Source organism: Eubalaena glacialis, chromosome 9 (assembly GCF_028564815.1).
Source record: "Eubalaena glacialis isolate mEubGla1 chromosome 9, mEubGla1.1.hap2.+ XY, whole genome shotgun sequence".
NCBI lineage: Eukaryota > Metazoa > Chordata > Mammalia > Artiodactyla > Balaenidae > Eubalaena > Eubalaena glacialis.
This window is the reverse complement of record NC_083724.1, coordinates 44,818,076-44,838,325: the sequence shown is the minus strand read 5'-3', so window position 1 is coordinate 44,838,325 and position 20,250 is coordinate 44,818,076. Positions and strand designations below refer to the sequence as shown.

At 40.3% G+C, this 20,250-nt stretch overlaps 1 protein-coding gene across 1 annotated transcript; it reads right to left on the bottom strand.

Moving 5' to 3' along the window:
* Window positions 1-11,420: 11,420 nt before the first annotated feature.
* Window positions 11,421-20,028, bottom strand: RFK (riboflavin kinase). Its single transcript, XM_061200329.1, has 4 exons — window positions 19,762-20,028; window positions 18,682-18,833; window positions 16,690-16,792; window positions 11,421-15,907 (listed from the first exon to the last, which is right to left on the bottom strand). Exons 1-4 carry the CDS (start codon window positions 19,841-19,843, stop codon window positions 15,777-15,779), a joined length of 468 nt encoding a protein of 155 aa, XP_061056312.1. The 5' UTR covers window positions 19,844-20,028; the 3' UTR covers window positions 11,421-15,776.
* Window positions 20,029-20,250: the final 222 nt, after the last annotated feature.

Genomic DNA, 20,250 nt, shown 5'->3' with positions numbered 1-20,250 from the left:
CAGCTGTATAACATCTGGATAATTTCTCTGTCCTGTTTTTCTGTTGATTTTCACTTTTAAAGAGCTGTTTGCTGTTTGCCTGTCAAATCAATTTCATCCCTTGTAGGTGGATTTCTGTTGGCCTTCAATAGACTTGCCTCCTAACATTTGCTTGTGAGGATTAAAGGAGATAATGCATGTGAAAGTCTGTGGTAAACCCTAAGGTGTTACACCAATGTTATTTCCCCATTCACCTGTAGTCCATCCTAAGAAGGCATGCCACTTATACTGTGGAAACTGGGAGAAAGCAAACAATATTCTCAGGCCAACCATCTGGGTGTGGTTTCTCAGAAAACTAATTGGGTCAGTCAGAGGCAGCTACATAATTTGTGGAGCCCAGCATAAAAATTATAAAAGAATTTCAAGATGGTGGCTGCAGAGCATTGAAACTAAGCCTGGGGCCCTTCTAAGAATCAGGCCCTGTGCGACTGCCCAGAGAGCACAGCCATGAAGCTAAACATGACTTCAGTATATTTAGAACAACGTGAGGCTTGCAAAATGCATCCACTACTGCATCTACCTCCACCTGCAAATGGGTCAAAGAATTTAGATACAAAAGGTGGTAGGTAGCTTTGGGGAAAAGGAATAAGAAGCTCTTTAAGATCTACAAAACATGTAGATATAAGGAAAACACTGAAGAAGATGTCAAGATATGGAAGAGGAAGAATTTCTTTTCAGAATAAAAAGCTTAGGGACTTCCCTGGTAGTCCAGTGGTTAAGACTCCGCTCTTCCAATTCAGGGGGCGCGAGTTTGACCCCTGGTCGGGGAATTAAGATCCCACAAGCCATGGGTGGCGTAGCCAAAAAAAAGAAAAGAAAAGAATAAAAAGCTTAATTGAAAGACAACTGTAAACCTACCTAAGGAGACAAAAGACCTGTATGCAGAAAATTATAGGACACTGATGAAAGAAATTAAAGATGATACAAATAGATGGAGAGATATACCATGTTCTTGGATTGGAAGAATAAACATTGTGAAAATGACTCTGCTACCGAAAGCAATCTACAGATTCAATGCAATCCCTATCAAACTACCACTGGCATTTTTCACAGAACTAGAACAAAAAATTTCACAATTTGTATGGAAACACAAAAGACCCCGAATAGCCAAAGCAATCTTGAGAACGAAAAATGGAGCTGGAGGAATCAGGCTCCCTGACTTCAGACTATATTACAAAGCTACAGTAATCAAGACAGTTTGGTACTGGCACAAAAACAGAAATATAGATCAATGGAACAGGATAGAAAGCCCAGAAATAAGCCCACGCACATATGGTCACCTTATCTTTGATAAAGGAGGCAAGCATATACAGTGGAGAAAAGACAGCCTCTTCTATAAGTGGTGCTGGGAAAATTGGACAGGTACATGTAAAAGTATGAAATTAGAACACTCCCTAACACCATACACAAAAATAAACTCAAAATGGATTAAAGACCTAAGTGTAAGGCCAGACACTATCAAACTCTTAGAGGAAAACATAGGCAGAACACTGTATGACATAAGTCACAGCAAGATCCTTTTTGACCCAGGTCCTAGAGAAATGGAAATAAAAACACAAATAAACAAATGGGACCTAATGAAACTTAAAAGCTTTTGCACAGCAAAGGAAACCATAAACAAGACCAAAAGACAACCCTCAGAATGGGAGAAAATATTTGCAAATGAAGCAACAGACAAAGGATTAATCTCCAAGATTTACAAGCAGCTCATGCAGCTCAATAACAAAAAAACAAACAACCCAATCCAAAAATGGGCAGAAGACCTAAATAGACATTTCTCCAAAGAAGAGATACAGATTGCCAACAGACACATGAAAGAATGCTCAACATCATTAATCATTAGAGAAATGTAAATCAAAACTACAATGAGGTATCATCTCACACCGGTCAGAATGGCCATCATCAAAAAATCTAGAAACAATAAATGCTGGAGAGGGTGTGGAGAAAAGGGAACACTCTTGCACTGTTGGTGGGAATGTAAATTGATACAGCCACTATGGAGAACAGTATGGAGGTTCCTTAAAAAACTAAAAATAGAACTACCATATGACCCAGCAATCCCACTACTGGGCATATACCCTGAGAAAACCATAATTCAGAAAGAGTCATGTACCAAAATATTCATTGCAGCTCTGTTTACAATAGCCAGGACATGGAAGCAACCTAGGTGTCCATCATCGGATGAATGGATAAAGAAGATGTGGCACATATATACAATGGAATATTACTCAGCCATAAAAAGAAATGAAATGGAGGTGTTTGTAATGAGGTGGATGGAGTTAGAGTCTGTCATACAGAGTGAAGTAAGTCAGAAAGAGAAAAACAAATACAGTATGCTAACACATATATATGGAATCTAAGGGAAAAAAAAAAAAAAAAGAGGTCATGAAGAACCTAGTGGCAAGATGGGAATAAAGACACAGACCTACTAGAGAATGGACTTGAGGATATGGGGAGGGGGAGGGGTGAGATGTGACAGGGTGAGAGAGTGTCATGGACATATATACACTACCAAATGTAAAATAGATAACTAGTGGGAAGCAGCCGCATAGCACAGGGAGATCAGCTCGGTGCTTTGTGACCACCTAGAGGGGTGGGATAGGGAGGGTGGGAGGGAGGGAGATGCAAGAGGGAAGAGATATGGCAACATATGTATATGTGTAACTGATTCACTTTGTTGTAAAGCAGAAGCTAGCACACCATTGTAAAGCAATTATACTTCAATAAAGATGTTTAAAAAAAAAAAAAAAAAAAAAAGAAAGACAACTGGTCTTCAAGTCAGGATATCTTCATTTCCATCTAAGCTCTCTGAGACACTGGCCAAGTCATTGGAGATGATGTCAGGGGCTGTGCTTTGTATGTTGTAAACTTGTAAATTGCACAACAATTAAAGCATAAACTTTACTGTTGCCATTTTAAGGGTAGTTCTTAACCTTTTTAGAAAAGACACACACACATTCTGATTGGGTCCCCACCTATGTGCAGCTGTATACGCCCTCCAAGGCAACAGGTGGGGAGGGCTTTATATTCTCCCAAATCAGCCTCTCTTTTTTTTCCTTCTCTAGTTTCTACTGCCTCTGGGCTAAAAAGGAAAACAAACCACCCTGTCAATTTGTTAACTTTATGTGTAACCTGCGTGGACGTCTTTGCCCTGCTCTAAAGGGCAGAAGGGGCGGGAAGAAGGGCTGGACATGCTCACCCAGCCTGACCTTCCTTGGGTTGTGACATCAGAACTCTGTTTACATGGTTGAAGGACTGGGAGTTTTGGAATGGAGGGAGGGGACCACATGGATGATTCAGGAGGCTACACCACCTCCCTGCTCTTATTTTCCTGCTGGCTTGTCAGCCACTCTGAGCAGCAAAGAGAGATGAAATCTGTAAAGTTCTTCTCTGTCATTTGGCGCTATCTGTTTCCTTTCTTATTCCTTTCCTGAAAACTGTTTTTCAACAAACACAATAAAATAGACAACAGAGGATATCTACAAGAACAAATTCATCTTTCCTCAAGTGTAGATTTGCGGCATCTGCAGAAAAGTCTCCTGTGCTGCTGTTCTTCCCTCCACATCTTGAAGGTACTGGAAAAAAATGAAGGGAAGTGATGCTCCCTTATTTACTGCATCTGGGTGAGGTAGACAGTTCATGATTCCTGACATAGAAATGTGTTCAACACATATTTACTATGGACCAAAAATATACCAGGTACCTCATGGGGTTGATGGAGATCAAGTCAAATAAATTGGAAGTTCTTTGGGAGACTGTATGTTCCTTGTTATCTTATTCTACTTTGTATCCTTAACGCACTACAGAGGGCTAACATGCAGTAATTGCTCCATAAATATTTGTGGAACGCCTCTTTGCCCATAGAAATGGTTGTCTTCAGCTGAACAGCACTAGACTCTCTGTATCTGGGAAAGTTTGCTGTGTCCTTACAGTTACAATGTTATCTTTGGCCAGGGGATGAAATAACCACTTTACAGCAATAATTAGCATTTATCAAGTATCAATACATACCGTTTTTCAAATACTATGAGAACCACTTCTCATGGATCAACTTATTTAATCCTCTTAACAACCTGATAACTATTATGATCCTTGTTTTACAGGTAAGACTCTAAGCCAAAGAAAGGTATAAAATAACTTGCCCAAATCTGCACAGAAACTGACTCCACAGACCTTGTTTCTAATCTCCCAAACTACAGCTGCCTAATCCTTCCAGAACCAAGCACAAGAAGAGCAAATTAAAACAGGGGCTTGCGAACTTCTTTTGACTGTGATCCACAATTTAAAAAACAAAATTTATACCAACACCTCTATAAAACTGAAGGAAAAGTTTCATTACATTTTTTCCATCATATTCTAATTTAGTATTTTTTTTTGAAGCTTACTATCATCCATTAATTTGATTTCATAATGCATAGCTTAAAAAACTCTGGGTTAGGGGGAAAAATCAGGCTTACCTGGCTGACCCTGGGCTTGCTGTGCTTAAAGCCGATTCTCTGAATTTTCTCTACTGGGGCAATTAAATTGCAATGACTCTGGTGCATCCAAGCCCCCTTTAGGCCCCTCAGACCCTGAATTTCTGGAAACCCTTCCTCTGCCCATCTTCTGTGCTATGTCACCGCTCCAGCCTGCCATCTTGGGTGGAGTCTCTTTCAGATTTGGCTCTGGCCATATCTGCATTTCTGGTCCATGGGAGGCATGCACATTTGCCCCTTTCCCTCTCCCCTCCGAGGATGACAGTGCCACCTTCTCTCTGCTCTGTTGTCTAAGGTCAATCCAGCTACAGCTTCTCATACAATTCTTATGTCCCACCTCCCAACTAAGGGCACACAAGCTCTCTGTTGGATACACTTGAAGGGGATACAGACAGAGTACACTGCTATTTATCTCCAAAGGATCTCTCCCTCTTCCTCTCTTCAACTCCACTCCTCTATAAGCAGAGGGGTGTGGTGGGCAGAACAGTTTCACATTCTCTTAGCCTGACCTGGATTTCCTAGGATTTGATATTGGAATATGGGGGATTTTGCATCATCTTTTACAGAGATTTTTCCCCTTGGCAGGCTCTTCCAAAAGTATGAAGAAAAGAAAGGCCTCATGTTCACATCATTTTACAGATGGATGGGCTACGGGTAAGTGGAGGGAAAGGGAAGAGAATAAGCAAAGGCTTGGAGTCTGGAATAAGCAATCAGAGTTTAGGGATTACTAGGGAACGTGAGCTTGCTGTGGAGGGTCCGTGTATGATGGGACTTTACAGGGAGCAAGAGATGGATGTCAATGGAATCACAACAAGTGGCCCAAGGAGCTTGCCAGGGCCTTAGGCCCTAATCCTAGGCACCCTCCCCTGACATTAGTTGACTCTCCTGGTCCAGTCTGTGAACTGGATCCTTAGCACTTCTCAGTTCCTCCAGACTCAGAGACCTTGTTCCTGTCCACAGCATGCCAAGTTGATTAAGACTTATATGTTTGTGAACTTTCTGCCTTTTTACTACCTCAACTAAAAGTTTGATCTCAGCTTTGCTAACTCTATCCTGTGCCTAAAACACTCCAGCTAGTAGAGGCAAGAGCCAAGCAAAGGGTAAGCTGCCATGTCCTGCAAAAACTGCTAATCGGTGGGCCTGGGGATTGTCCTCACTCACTACGCCACCATCCATAGCTCCCAGGGTCCCATATACACAACTCCTCCAGGGCTGGGAGGCTAAGCCTGAGTCTACTAAGATTGTTTCCCTCCTGTAATGGGTGAAGACCTGGATTCCACACTCAGCTCTGAAATTTTCTGCCAACACAGTTCAAGTCCGTCTGAGTTTACCTTTGACTTTCGGTTTCTTCATCTGAAGTGTAGTTACAATAACATCTAGCAGGATGTCCCAGACTTCTTGTGAGGAGCAATGAAGTGATGGGAATAAAGGCACATTGAATATCCTACTGGTACGACCACTAAAATTTACCACTGGGAAGTATTCAATAGATGAAATGGAGAGAACGTAATCACTCCCATCTTGAATCTCTATAGTGAAACATGGGGACATATTCTTCTTTTGAATGTGTTCAATGTGTACCTAATTATCTGTACTTGACTTTTAATATTGTATTCTTACAAAGAACATGATCTCCTTCGTGTAGTTAAGCTGTTTTGGTGATATTTCATATTAGCTATTCCTTTGCAAGACTGTCTAAAAAGGAATGAAGAAAATAAACTTTCAAAAGGGGCAGAGAATCCAAGATAACACTTCCTTCCATCCTCTAAATCTTCAGAAAAGTACTCAAACTAAATCAATAGGAAACAGCAGAGAACAGGTCTAGCTGGTCAGGCAAAGAGCCAGGGAAAATCCTGCTTTTGAAATATGGTGGAAATCTCAGAATATTATAGTACTACGGTTTGTCAGGTTCAGGAGATAGATTTGCAAACAAAACAAAACACTTCATTTGACAGAAATACAGTCATGGATGGGGAGCCTTTAATTCATTTGAAATACAAGCAAATCTGTAAGCAAAACAACTCGCTGGGCAACAGTAGAAAATATGTTGAAGGCTCAGAGAGGCCTAAAAGGACCCTGAGATTAACCTGGAATTCCTATGAGTGACTCATAAATAGTTAGAAGCAGGTATTTGTTTACATGGAGCCAAGCAGAACCCACACCCCAGAATCCTCTCGAAGCCCCAGAGGGAGTGACTCTTCTAGGATTTATATCCATCTGCTTCCAGAAAAGTGCTTGCAGTGCGTCTTTTATGTATACAAATGAAATTGTTGACATGGAAATAGAGGACGTGAACCCTGAGGGAGGAGGACATAAGTAGGTTAATCAATCCAAGCAGAAATTTAAGTATTTCTTAGCAATGGAGGCCTTTAATCAAACATAGTCTTCACCAGACAGTTAAGAGTGCTGCCTTAAAGTAAGGAGGGTGTGAAGGGGCAGAGGTCCTCTTGCCTGCCCATTGCTCATGGCACTTCTATGAGGCTCTACAGCAGTTTGGAGAACATTTTGAAAATCAGGGTTCTAGATGATTATAGCTACTGTGATTGAACATTAGCTCTGAGCTTCCAGCAAATCAAGATAAAAAGGGAGATAATATGGATCACTTTTTCTTCCTTCAGTAAAAGAAAACCAAAGGTTCTATCAGTCTCTCTGGAACATTCTAACTTAATATAAGGAATGCTTTTTGGAGTGGCTGAAGGAGTGGATGGATAGCATATACTCAGAAGATCATAATTTCCTTCAGAATTAGGTAATGGTAGTGGATATTTGTCTTCTTTTTTTTTTTTTTTTTTTTTTAATGCCCAGTTTCGGAACCCCTTCCTTATGTTTAGGGAATTTATTTCCCACTGCATGAAGTTTGATAGAAAAGCTTCTCTCAAAGAAGCTGAAATAGCCAGGTACTCAGTATTCCATCAGATGCTAATCATATAAAGATTCATTTCCAGGGCAACAGGGCCAGCCAGCAGTGTGAAGGACATGGTTCTGCTGGCGTTTGATGGGAATTTGGGGCCTCCCTACTCAGCAGCAGTGGCACTGCCCTCGATGAACTAGCTCTGTGCAGTCATTCTGGCTCTGGTTCGAGGTCCCCTTTGCTCAGAGTTCCCCTTTTCTCACCCAGTTTCCAGCTTTCCCATCTATCCCCTGAGCAACCCATCATTCTTCCAGTAAATTCCTTTCTAGCCTAAATCAGCCAGAATCCATTTGTTACTTGCAAACAGATTCCCAGCTGAAATGGTAACTATGAGGCTTAGGTCTGCTATGGGAAATACAAAAGATGATACAGTGTAGTTGTGTTCAACTTAAGAAAATTCAGCTATATAGGTTCGTTGGACAAGAGGATGAGAGAGAAAAGTAAGATTCTTTTATTTGCTCAGTTATCCTTGCTTGTTCAAACTCAGCTAAGGCCCCTACTATCCCAGAATAAGGAGGCCATGGCCAAAATGCAAAGAGACACAAAAGAATTAAATCTTAGGTTTGAGTTACAAAAGACCCAGGTTTTAGCAATTTAAAGATAAGAAGTTTTCTGAGATTTCCCTGGTGGTCCAGTGGTTAAGACCCTGCGCTTCCACTGCAGGGGGCATGGGTTGGATCTCTGGTCGGGGAACTAAGATCTCGCATGGCGCACAGCCAAAAAAAAAAAAAGTTTCATGGGTCTTTTTGACTTCTGTATCTGCCTTTTGGCCATGCTTGCTGACTTTACAACTTAACCCCTTCCTAAGATGAGGCTCCACTATACACAGCAGTAGTGAGCACTCAAGACTCTCAACTATACAGGCACTGGCAACCACCCCTTTCCTACATACACCTCAGCAGCTCTGCTCACCCCATTGTCCAGGGTAACCCAGGGAACTAGTGTTGGTTTACAGCATTGACTTTAAGAAATTCTATTAAGACCAATACCCTGGAGGCATTTCATATCTAGTTCCAAAGAGAAGTATTACAAACATTTATAGATGATGCCTTTGTATCTTCTTCACTCCCAGTTCAACTGCTTACACCTGTTTCCATTAGAGAGAGAGAAAAGAGGAGAAGAGAGGGGGGAAGACGGGGGGGGGCATGAAAGAGAGGGAAAGGGAGAAGAGGAGAGGGAAGGAAGAGGTCACCTACTTTATTTCACATCAGGGTTCCTGTATTAGTCTGTTCAGGCCGCTATAAAAAAAATACCATAGATTGCATGACTTAGAAACAACAGAAATTTATTTCTCACAGTTCTGGAGGCTGGAAGTCTGAGATCACGGAGCCAGCATGGTCCAGTTCTGATGAGAGCCCTCTTCCAGGTTGCAAGACTGCCAGGTTCTCATTATACCCTCAAGTAGTGGAAAGAAAGTGAGAGAGCTCGCTGGGGTCCTTTTATAAGGGCACTAATCCCATTGATGAGGGCTCCACCCTCATGACCTAATTACCTCCCAAAGGCTCCACCTGCTAATATATTGGGTGTTAGGACTTCAACATATCAATTTGGGGGGGACAAAAAATTTAGTTCCTATCCAGTGTTGGCATCTTGTGATCACCTACTCCTCACAACTAGAAGAGTAAACATTTAAAATTCACCTGGACACTCCAGATTTGAAGATACCAATACCACTTTAAACCCATAACTATCATCCTTCAGTGTCAACACCTGTGCTTCAAAATTGTGTGCACATGAATTACATAAAACCTGCATAGCAATTGGAAGAAAGAAGGTTACTATTTCTCTATGTGCTAATAAAGATTGAAAAAAAGAGCTCTTTTCGCTCAGGAGTTGGCAAACTGTGGGCCTATGGGCCAAATCCAACCTCCTGCCTTACTAAATAAAAATTTGAAACATAGCCGTGCCCATTCATTTACATATTGTCCATGGTTGCTTTTTTGATATGGCAAAGCCTTAAGAATTTTCTGTCTGGCCCTTTACAAAAGTTTGTCAACCTGCTCTGGCTGACAGGGAAAGCCCGAAGTGTGGTCTGTGACTGCTACTGGCCTATGAACTGTCTCTTACTGAAACTGAGAGTATTTAGAATCCTTTACAGCATTTTGACATTGTCAAGACATCCAAGTGTGTGACTATTTTTCTAGTAATTTTTATTGTATTTTTTAAAGTATCGGTTCATGAAGGATTAGAAATAAAAAATTCAGGAAGTCACAATTTTTCTGTGAGAAAAATATAAGTTAATATCTATCATAATGACTGTAACGAGCCCTTAATAGATAACAAAACTCAGCCCTCGAGGCTTCATCCATGGCATAGTTTTTGCCTTGGAGAATAAAATGGAGCTAAGGAAGGCAGAGCCAGGTTTAAAAATTATTTGGCCCACAAGCTGGGTCCCCAGTGAAGCTTTCTCTAATTCTGTTGCTGTATTAAGGTCCCAATACCCAAGATATATTTTTTTCTAATTAATGCACAATTATATACAGAGCACTTTCTATACATAGGTGCTGGAGGAATTAAAATACAGTTCAAGGTCTCCAGAAGTTTACACTCTAGGTGAAAGAGCTTAAGGCGATTATAAACATATGAGACACTGGAGTTTGTGGGAGGCTGCTATAAAGAGACTATTGTGGGAACTTCCCTTGTGGTCCAGTGGGTAAGATTCCGCGCTGCCAATGCAGGGGGCCCGGGTTCGATACCTGGTTGGGGAGCTAGATCCTGCATGCATGCCGCAACTAAGAAGTCCACATGCCGAAACTAAGACGCAATGCAGCCTAAATAAATAAATAAATAAATTTTTTTTTTAAAAAAAGAGAGAGACACTATTGTCGGTTGGTATATGAATTCATGTATTCATGAATGCCATTCAAATACATCCATCTCCCTTCTGTTAAATGCCCTTCAACCTAACTTAAGAATGCAATCCATTGAGACCTCTAAGGGAAGGTGACTGTGTATAGGACCGTGATCAGGAGAGCTGAGCAGAGATGCCAAATGCCAGACAGCTCACTCCCTTTCCAAGGGGCTGGCTTCCACATGCCGGCAGGTAAACCTGTAGTGGGGGCGGGGGGGGGGGGGTGAGCTTTAGACTTAAAATGCTTATAAAGGAAATAATGGCTGAAAATAAATGAGAAATTAGAAAAAGACCAAACTAAGTAGAAGAAAAGAGTATCATATACACAGCATCTGTGAAGCTGAGAAACAATTTGAACTATATGTTAGTTCTATTTTCATGAAATGTGGTCCATGCGTTTTCAGATAAAGTACCTCAAAATTAAAGCAATTGGTCCAATTGTTAATCTGAAAAAAGCACAGTAAATATATTATTTCCCCTGTATTTCCTTTTTTTTTTTTTTTTTGGATCTTCTGTAGTTGGATTGTCTAATACAGTAGTCACTAGGCACATGTGGCTATTTAAAGTAATTACTGGAGAGTGAAGAAATGGAACATTATCACGATAGCAGAAAATTCTATTGAATAGCATGCTTTATAATGTGTGCATTACTTTTTCCAGATTACTAGTTGAACTCACTGAATTTAGAGGTACTTTATTCAAAAAGGTGTTTGTAAACTGAAGAAAAACATACTGAGCATGTAATTTGAAAATATAATACATTGTTTAAAAATATTTATCCTGGGACTTTCCTGGTGGCACAGTGGTTAAGAATCCGCCTGCCAATGCAGGGGACATAGGTTCAAGCCCTGGTCCGGGAAGATCCCACATGCCGTGGAGCAACTAAGCCCGTGTGCCACAACTACTGAGCCCGTGAGCCACAACTACTGAAGCCTGCGTGTCTAGAGCCCATGCTACGTAACATGAGAAGCCACTGCAATGAGAAGCCCTCACACCACCACAAAGAGTAGCCCCTGCTCACCCCAACTAGAGAAAGCCCGTGCGCATCAATGAAGACCCAACGCAGCCATAAATAAATAAACAAATAAATTTATTAAAAAACAAAAAGTTTATCCTAAGTTTCACAACTTTTTAACACCCTCCAAATACATGATTAACTTTCTAAAGGCTAATTTTTATTTTCATCAGGATATACCTGCACATAGTTTAAGGAATCAAATTATTTAACAAGACATAGTAAGTAAAAGAAATATTAGTTTGCTCCCATCACATTCCATTTCCCATTCCTTAGAAGCAAGCAATTTCAACCCTTTGAGTTATTTTATATGTTTTCTCCCTATCTCTAAGGGAGATGCTTATACTGCTGCTTCCTATGTTTTCAGGTTAGGTATCTACCTATTCATTTCCCACTAACGGAAGATGAGCATTTCTTTCCCAAACTCTTCCCATCACTGCCCCTGCACACTTCCCTCCTCCTCATCCTTCCAATAAATGTATTTTGCTTCATAAAAATTCAGTGCTGTAATTCTTGACTGTGTAAATGATATTCACAGCCAAGCTATACAGAACATCATTTGCCTTATTTGAATGTGTACAAGTAGGTATAAAGCTTGATGAATTTTCACAAGCGAGCACATTATGCAACCATCACCCAGATCCAGAAACAGGACAGTGAGACAGAAGCACCCAACAGCCTTCATAATCCTCCTGTCACCCCCGTCCTCAAGAACCACTCTGACCATTTTTGCTATAGTTTTGCCTGTTCTTACAATTTATATAGAATCACAGTGTATACTCATTTTTTAAAAATTTATTTTATTTATTTTTGGCTGCATTGGGTCTTCGTTGCTGTGTGTGGGCTTTTCTCTGGTTGTAGTGAGCGGGGGCTACTCTTCGTTGTGGTGCACGGGCTTCTCATTGTGGTGGCTTCTCTTGTTGCAGAGCACGGGCTCTAAGCGCACAGGTTTCAGTAGTTGTGGCTCGCAGGCTCAGTAGTTATGATGCATGGACTTAGCTGCTCCGTGTCAGGTGGGATCTTCCCAGACCCGTGTCCCCTGCATTGGCAGGCGGATTCTTAACCACTGTGCTACCAGGGAAGCCCGGTGTGTACTCATTTTTGTCTGGCTTTTTTGCTATTCTTTTTCTAGCTTGAGATCAAAGCTTAGATTATTGATCTTTCTTTTCTATGTATTTAAAGCTATAATTCTTGATAGCATTAGTTGTATCCTATAAATTTTTGCATACTGCATATTATCATTCATTTCAACATAGCTTTCCATTGTGATATTTTTGTATTTTAAAAATACTGATTTTTCTCCATCATGTTGTGATATGTTCCTTACACCAATCCTTAGAAATCTGTTGAGACATTTTATATATCCTGGACAACAGCTGCAGTTGAGGTCATCACCTGATTAGCTGATAATACAGTCATTTCCCAAGATCCATTAAGTTTCTGTACAGTCTGAACAGATGTTAGGAGCCTTTACCCTGAATCTTTCTGTATTTTTTTTTTTTTTTTGCTTGTTTTCTTTCTGTATTTTTAATGATGGCACTTGGCAATTTCCCCAGAGATGTAGCACTGACTTGCTTTACTATTCTGGCTTCTACTTGGCCCTTGTTTCAGTCAGGGAACCAAAGTGGGGATTCTGTCAGTTGTCAGGTATGTCTATCCCAAATACACACTCAGGAACAGGGAAAGTAAGCACAGGGGCAAGTCCAAGAACTGAGCTGCCTCTGACACAAGCTAGGGCTCAACGTCCATGTATGACTTGACCCAAAAGGAAGCCAACTGTCAAAGAAGTGTTAAGTCACAGCCACATTACAAAAAGCATGGGAAGCGAATTTGGAGTGAATAGAGAATAGGTGTATGAGAGCACAGTCACAGACTGTCAGATCTCACAGCTCACCAACTGAGTCTAACCTGTACTTATCCTGTCCACTGAGCTTTAAATTTCAATTATTTTTTCATCAATATAAATTCTATTTTGACAATTCGTAAATCTGCCCGATTTTTTATAGAACCTTGTTACTTTCCCATTTTTGACACTCTTATTTCTTTACACATATTATACAGTGATTTCAAGTTCTCTATCTGATAATCCCCATATCTGTCATCTTTGTAGAGCTTATTCTGTAATTTGTTTCTGCTAACTCTTGCTTATGATGGCATCTCTTTCTATAGGGTAGATTTATTTCCTAGCTCAGTCCCAGAAGGTCAGATTGGTTCTCCTCTATCAGCCTCCATCCATTTTCCAGGTAAGAGGAGAACAGGAAAAGGCTAGCACTTTCACCAGGGAAGCAGAACTGTCTTCATAAACTCCAGGTAGACTTCTGCTTACATCTCCCTGATCAGAACCGTGTTACAGCCCTAATTGCTAGGCTTTAAGCCTCCATAATTGAAAGCACTGGTGATGAAGTGTTGAAAGAGCCACTGTGAGCTTCTCCATGTAGTAGAGACAGGCAAGAGTCCCAAGTCACTGCAAGGGGGTTGGTGGCACAAGTCATGAGGGTTACAAAACGCTGTTTTGGAGCAGGGATTATGGAAGGGTACTCAGACCTAACCTACAAGGACGGAAAAGGCAAGGCCTCTGTTTGCAGAACCACTGCTGCTGGCCAGGTTCTCCCTGTAGCTGCTGCCTGTAACTCACTATTCAGGGCCTCTAACACACCTTACAGTAACCAGTAACCATCAACCAACAAATCAGGAATTTACATAGACAAAGCAAAAGATTCAAACTGACACAAAAAAAGAAGAAACATCACTTGGTCAAGATTTACTTCAAGGCCTGAAAACACTGACTAATCGAAAATGGCCCTACTGCAATTTCTTATAATATATACTTTGTATATATAACTTAAAAAAATGTAGACACTATTAACTAACTCCTAAACCACATACTATAGGCTTTTCAAAAGCAATAGTTATTTAACAAAATGTAAGGTGACAATATCAAAGAATTTTCACACTTAATGAGGACACAATCAGTCACAAGCAACTCAAACACAAATCTTTTTTACACTTTCCATGTTTGTTTTTAACTTTGTTTCATAGAACCACTGATAATTGAGGCTTCTTTCAAGTACAGGATTTCTAACATTAAATTACATTTTCTAAGTATTTCTTTAAAGAAGAAATGAAAAAGACACATACTACATTGTTTGCCATAAATTCATACACCAAAAAGTCAAAACAAGCCAACTGAATTTACTCCTGCTTCCCCCTTCTCCAACATTAGTTCTTCTAAATACTATATAAACAGTTTTGTTAAAATCAGTTCTCATTTATGCAGATTAGGGGAAAATGGTTTTATAATGAGTTATCTTTAAAATTATCTTCTAGATAGCACTCTTTAGCCTTAAATTACATTGTGCACACACAACTACAACAGTCTGCATTTGCTCAGGAACATATAGTCACATTAAAAACAAGTAACTTTGTATTTCATAGTTTAGTTGGCTCTTAAATAGTTTCCCTGGGTTGGGGGGGGGAACAAGTATTTTGTGTTGTTTAAGAAACTGGTATATATAAATGAGATGCTAGGTGTTCGTTTAAACTTTGAGGAAACCTACAGTTGAACATTTGGGTATTTTTTCTAACATGCAAGAGACATGCACTTAATCACCGTTCATATAGTGAAGCGATGGGATGGCAGATACAGACACAGATGAAACTCTACATTTTGTAAATGTAAAGTTGGATATTCTAAATGGAAGAACTGACACTGACAACTGTTTACAGGAAACAAAGGTTAAGAAAAATGTTGAAGAATATCTACTCTTAAAAAGAGAGAAGTGTTATACAACACAAAAATGAGAACTAGAGATTCGAAAAACACTCACTTTACTGTTTTAAAAGAAAAACAAAAAAATAATAGGGAGAGCGTCTAGACCAATTAGAACTGAGGCAGCTTTAACAAAAATGGAACACAGTACAATGATTTGAGCCCTTAAAGGAAATGACTAACTAAAATGAAATTTCACAAGTCTTCATGTCTATAATAATATATAAATGCACAAAGTATCAAAAATACGAAGTCTGGATTTTTTCCCCTTAGGTTTGTAATAAACTGTCAAACCTCTGCTTAATATAGTTACTTTTATGAGCCTTCTCATTAGCAGAGCATGCTATACAGGTACATGCATGCTAGAACTTTACCATGAGAATTATAGTTCTCATCTCAAACTAGTGACTAGCCTGTTACCCATATTTATATATATTCCATTTCCATTATAAAACACTTAAGACCTTTCTAGTAGTACATTTTAATCAACACATTACATAAAAAAGAATCTTGATTTTTAAAATGAACCTTTTTAGTACTGTAACATGATGGGTTTAATTGAACAGCTGGAACATAATATGGTAACTACATTGTACTGTTTAATTCACAGCTGTAGGAAAATGTTTGATTTTTAAAATATAACCAAGATGAGACTGTAGAGTTATGAGCAGTAAAATATTAGAAAACAGTGAATGAATAAATAAGATGCTTTTCCTTCAGTGGCCATTCATTACTTTGCTTTTAGGAACCTGGAAGAAATTGTCTTCTTTGAGTTTCAAATGTTCTGGTAAATCTAGTCGTTTCTTAGCTTCCTCAATATCACCTTGAATTGCTGAAATAAGTGACTCTGTGGAGAGAATATACCAGATAAAGATAACGAAAAACTGCTGCTGTGCTTTTTTACGACTCCTTTGTTCAGCTTCTCCTAAAATCTCATAGGCTGGCAGTGTTCCTGGCACAGGGTAGATGCCCAATAATGTTTGTTTCTTCCTTTCTTCTAGACTTAAGTAAGTCAATAGTACACAAAAGATGTCCCTAATCTTCTTGCAATTACTTAGAGAAAGGCATTAGCAGAAAGGTACATGGCATATACTAAATGGAAGAAACAAATACTATCAATTCTCTTCAGTATTTACACCTGTAAAAGAAACTCTACATTAGAATTGAAACTATCACACTACACTAAGATACTTGACATTTGTTTTAAATGTTCCGATTTACTGCTTCTTACACTTCAACTACCGCTAAGCATCCATTATTCATCACAGTATTAACTCTTACTTGTACCTTAAAATGTGAAAAGGAAATAAAGATTTCATTAACTTCATACTGTTGGAGAGAGAGCCAGCCTGCTGGATTTGAATCTAGTAATCCAGGCTCCATCACTTACTATGCTACCCCGGGCAAATTACTTAACCTCTCTGTGCCAATTTCCTCATCTGCAAAATGGGCAAAATAATTCCTCATGTGGGTGTTGTGGGGATAAAGTGAGTTGATTCATGTAAGGCTCTTAAAGCAGTGCCTGGCATATTAAATGCTCAAATATTATCTGTCTGGCCATGATTACTATTGGGAGAAGCAGCAGAAGTAGCTGCAGTAATATTCAAGAAGATCTAAATAAGAACTTACCTAAAGAATCAAAGTTCTTTTCTGGTCTGAGGTAGCCGACAATGGCCACGTTGAGAATTTCCCCATAGAAGTCCTCTTTGAAAGTATGCATGATATGAGTTTCCTACAGTCAAGAGATGTTAAAATTGAATTTATCTTTATCTTTATGGTGAGGTAATTTAAATGAAACAATCAACCCTCCTTAAAATTTTAAAGACAGGTTAAAATCTAAGTGCAGTATTTCCTGAATTCTTCCATTACTCCTGTTCTTGACCTTGTACCATTATAACTGAGCAAGGTAGATGCTATCCCACAAATCTGGTGTGATTTGCTGTTTTTAGAAAAAGCTAACATGCACCAAAGTAATTAAGGAGTCTTATCAAGGTGAAAAAACTGAGCAAATACAGCAGAGGAAATGAGCAAAGAAACTCTTCTTCAAAAGATACCAGTCCATTAAGCGAATTAAAAAAAAAAAAAAGGCAACACAGTGGAAGAAGACATTTGTCATACATAGTTCCAACAAAAGAATTGGATCCAGAATATATTAAGAACGTCTTTAAGTCAGTAAGACAGACAATCCAATTTTTTTAAAAGGGATAAAGACTTAAACAGGCACATAATGTATGTCTGTTATCAGCAAAGAAAAGGAAAAAGGAAAACTCTAAAAAGTATGAACCTCCTACCAATGGAAAACTGAGTTTCTCCTAACTATGGAAGGACCTCCAAGGCACTCCTTAACTGGCTCTACAGTAAGAGTTCTGTTATCTGAGTAGCTAATAAGGAAAAATTAGTCATGGGATAGCCTCCCCTCCCCTTCATTTCCTCTCTCATTCCAGAGAAAAATATTTTGCCTTCTTTCATCGATTATTATCTTTATCTATTCCAACACACCCTTAATCCCGAAAAATAAGAGGAACACTGAGCACAATGTTAAGTAGTTCTGGGCCACTCCTATTGCTTATACCAGCACTTTTCTATAAACTCTTCAAAGAGGATGAAATTTAGATCAACTATAACCGTTTGTGCCACATACTTGAGCTGACCCAAAGATTCAGCCACATCTAGCAGATTAAGCACTTAAGCTGTGTAGGTCTTCTGTTCATAAGAACGGAAGAATTACGTATACCCTCAAAGGGGTTTAAAAAGAGGAAAAAAAGCATCACCTTGCAATTTTATCAGAAAGCACCATCCACGGCGTAAGCAGTTCTACCTTAACAGGGTGACCAAATAATTAAAGAGTAAATGACCTACATTAACTGGTGAACTCAACTTTATTTCACTTTTATTTCTAATAAAGGTAAATACATGGGCAGTTATAAAAATTAATTATTGTAGTTTTGGTTTGTGATTCCACTTTCTATTTTCTCCATGATTTAAAAGATAAATGCATAAAAATTTATTAATCTATGTTATTGGGTACACAATGATGTAATTTGTGAGTTTTGGTATACTATTAAGTTCACATAAATTCAAAATAGATTTTTATAACTTTAGGATGTTAAATGCAGTCCCCATGGTAACCACAAAGAAAATAACTATAGAAAATACACAAAAGGAAATAAGAGATCTAAATGTGTCACTACAAAAAAAGTCAACTAAACAAAAAAGGCAGTAATGGAGGAACTGACAAAAAAGCTATAAAGCATACAAAAAACAAATAGCAAAACATCAGAAGTCTCTCCTTACCAGTAATTACTTCAAATGTAAATGGATTAAACTCTCCAATCAAAAGGCAGAGATTAGCAGAATGGTTCAAAAACACAAGATCCAACTATACCCCCTTTATAAGAGACTCACTTTAGATCCAAAGACACAAATAATCTTGAAAGTGAAAAGGATGGAAAAGTTATTCCATTCAAATAGTAACTAAACTCTTCACTTCTAAACCTGTCAAGTAAATTCTCGTATTTTGGATTATGTTGTGATCACCACTGATGAGTTCTATCTGTGTATTACTCTAAATCATCATCCCATTCTCTGTTTACAGAGTGAAATACAATTCTTAATTCTTACCATGGACTTTTTTGTATTCTTGTAGTATGGGTTCCATCCTATGCTCACCACCATCTTATGGACGTCTCCACTTCCAACACTGGCCCAACCATAATATATGCCAGTGGATACATCAGTTGGAAGATTATCTACTACTTGTTCAGGAAAGTTAGCTAAACAACAGAAAAAAATACATTAAAATTTAGAGTTTCATAGTCAATATTTAGAAAATTCACATGTAAGGCTAGTCTAAATCATTACCCTCAACAAGACTTCTAGGACTCTAACTACAATTATTAATCCCATCATTTCATACTCTGGCTAGGATTTCTTTCTCCTCTTCATACGGATTGGTTAGGGAAAAAGGTACCAGATTATATATGTATAAGTTACCAGGTTATAGTAAGTGTACCAAAAAACGTAAACTCTCACAGTAGAAGAAAACAGGTACATGAACAGCTGGGGGTTTTTTTAGCCCTGGTCCTTCTTAAGGAGGTTCAGCATCTCTTGAAAAGATTTCTATTTTCGAAATATACATGCCTAGGTCCCAAGCTCAAAGACTGCTTTAATAGGTCTAGGTGCAGCCCTGGAATGTATTTTTAAGGAAAAATTAAGCATACCTTCAGGTCCTGACTACTAAAACTAATGCAGACCAAAAAAGATATCTGGTTCTCATTCAACTGCCTGTGTCATCATTTGGACACAATCTACTAACGTATTTAAAGAACGAAAACCTTACAGCTGGCTTGAGAATTTAGCCTATCTAGCCCACATTACATTTTCTAAAGAGAAAGACGCGCGCCACGCTTGGCGGGTTTATCACGGCCGGATAGGGAGGCGGGAAAGAGGGCTCCCGAAACTCAGCTCCGGCTTCCTGCCTTCACCACCCCCCAAGCCGGTGAGCTCGGAGCCACGGGCAAGGACGCGCTCCATCAGTCCGACCAAAGGTCCTCAGCCTCAACAAAGCGGGAGCGGGGAGGACGGGAACGTCACCTCTGCCCGTAGCCCCACCACCCGGCCCGGAGCCCCCCGGCTGACGTCCCCGCTCTCAGGTGACCCGGCCCAGCGTGGGTGGGGGACTCCGCGCCCTCCCGCGCTCACCTGTAGGGATGCCCAGCTGCTTGGAGCCGCGACCGAAGCCCCGCACCACCTGGCCGCGGCAGAAGTACGGCAGGTGCCTCATGACGCCGTCCGCTCGGGGTGCGGGCTGCGGTCCAGTCCGCGCGTCCGGCGGAGCCGCCGTCGAGGCGGTGCCCGGACGCCCCGGACCAGCCGGGGGACACGGGCGAGAGCTCCGCAGGCCGTCCGGCCGGGGGAGCGCACGGGCGTACAACTGGCCGAGCGGCGCGGACGACACGCCACGGCGAGACGCTCACGCCACTGACCGAACAGAAGGCGCCGGGCGACTCAGACGCCTGGGCTCCGGAACGCCCGCAACCGCGGAAGTGCGGCTGTGGGCGGGGAGCGGAGCGAGGTCTAGCTGGCTTGGAAGGGCCCCACAGCCCACTGAGCGCCACGGGCCTACACACGCTGCCCAGGCCGAGCGCCCCGGCGATCGCACGGCTTCCGTAGCCCCGCCCCCAACGTAGC

Coding starts and splice junctions, on each gene's coding strand:
- RFK (XM_061200329.1), bottom strand. CDS start 19,843: ATGAGGCACCTGCCGTACTTCTGCCGCGGCCAGGTGGTGCGGGGCTTC. Junction 16,793..18,681: donor AGAATACAAAAAAGTCCATG/GTAAGAATTAAG, acceptor TCTTGACTGTAG/GAAACTCATATCATGCATAC. Junction 15,908..16,689: donor AAAGAACTTTGATTCTTTAG/GTAAGTTCTTAT, acceptor TTCTCTCCACAG/AGTCACTTATTTCAGCAATT.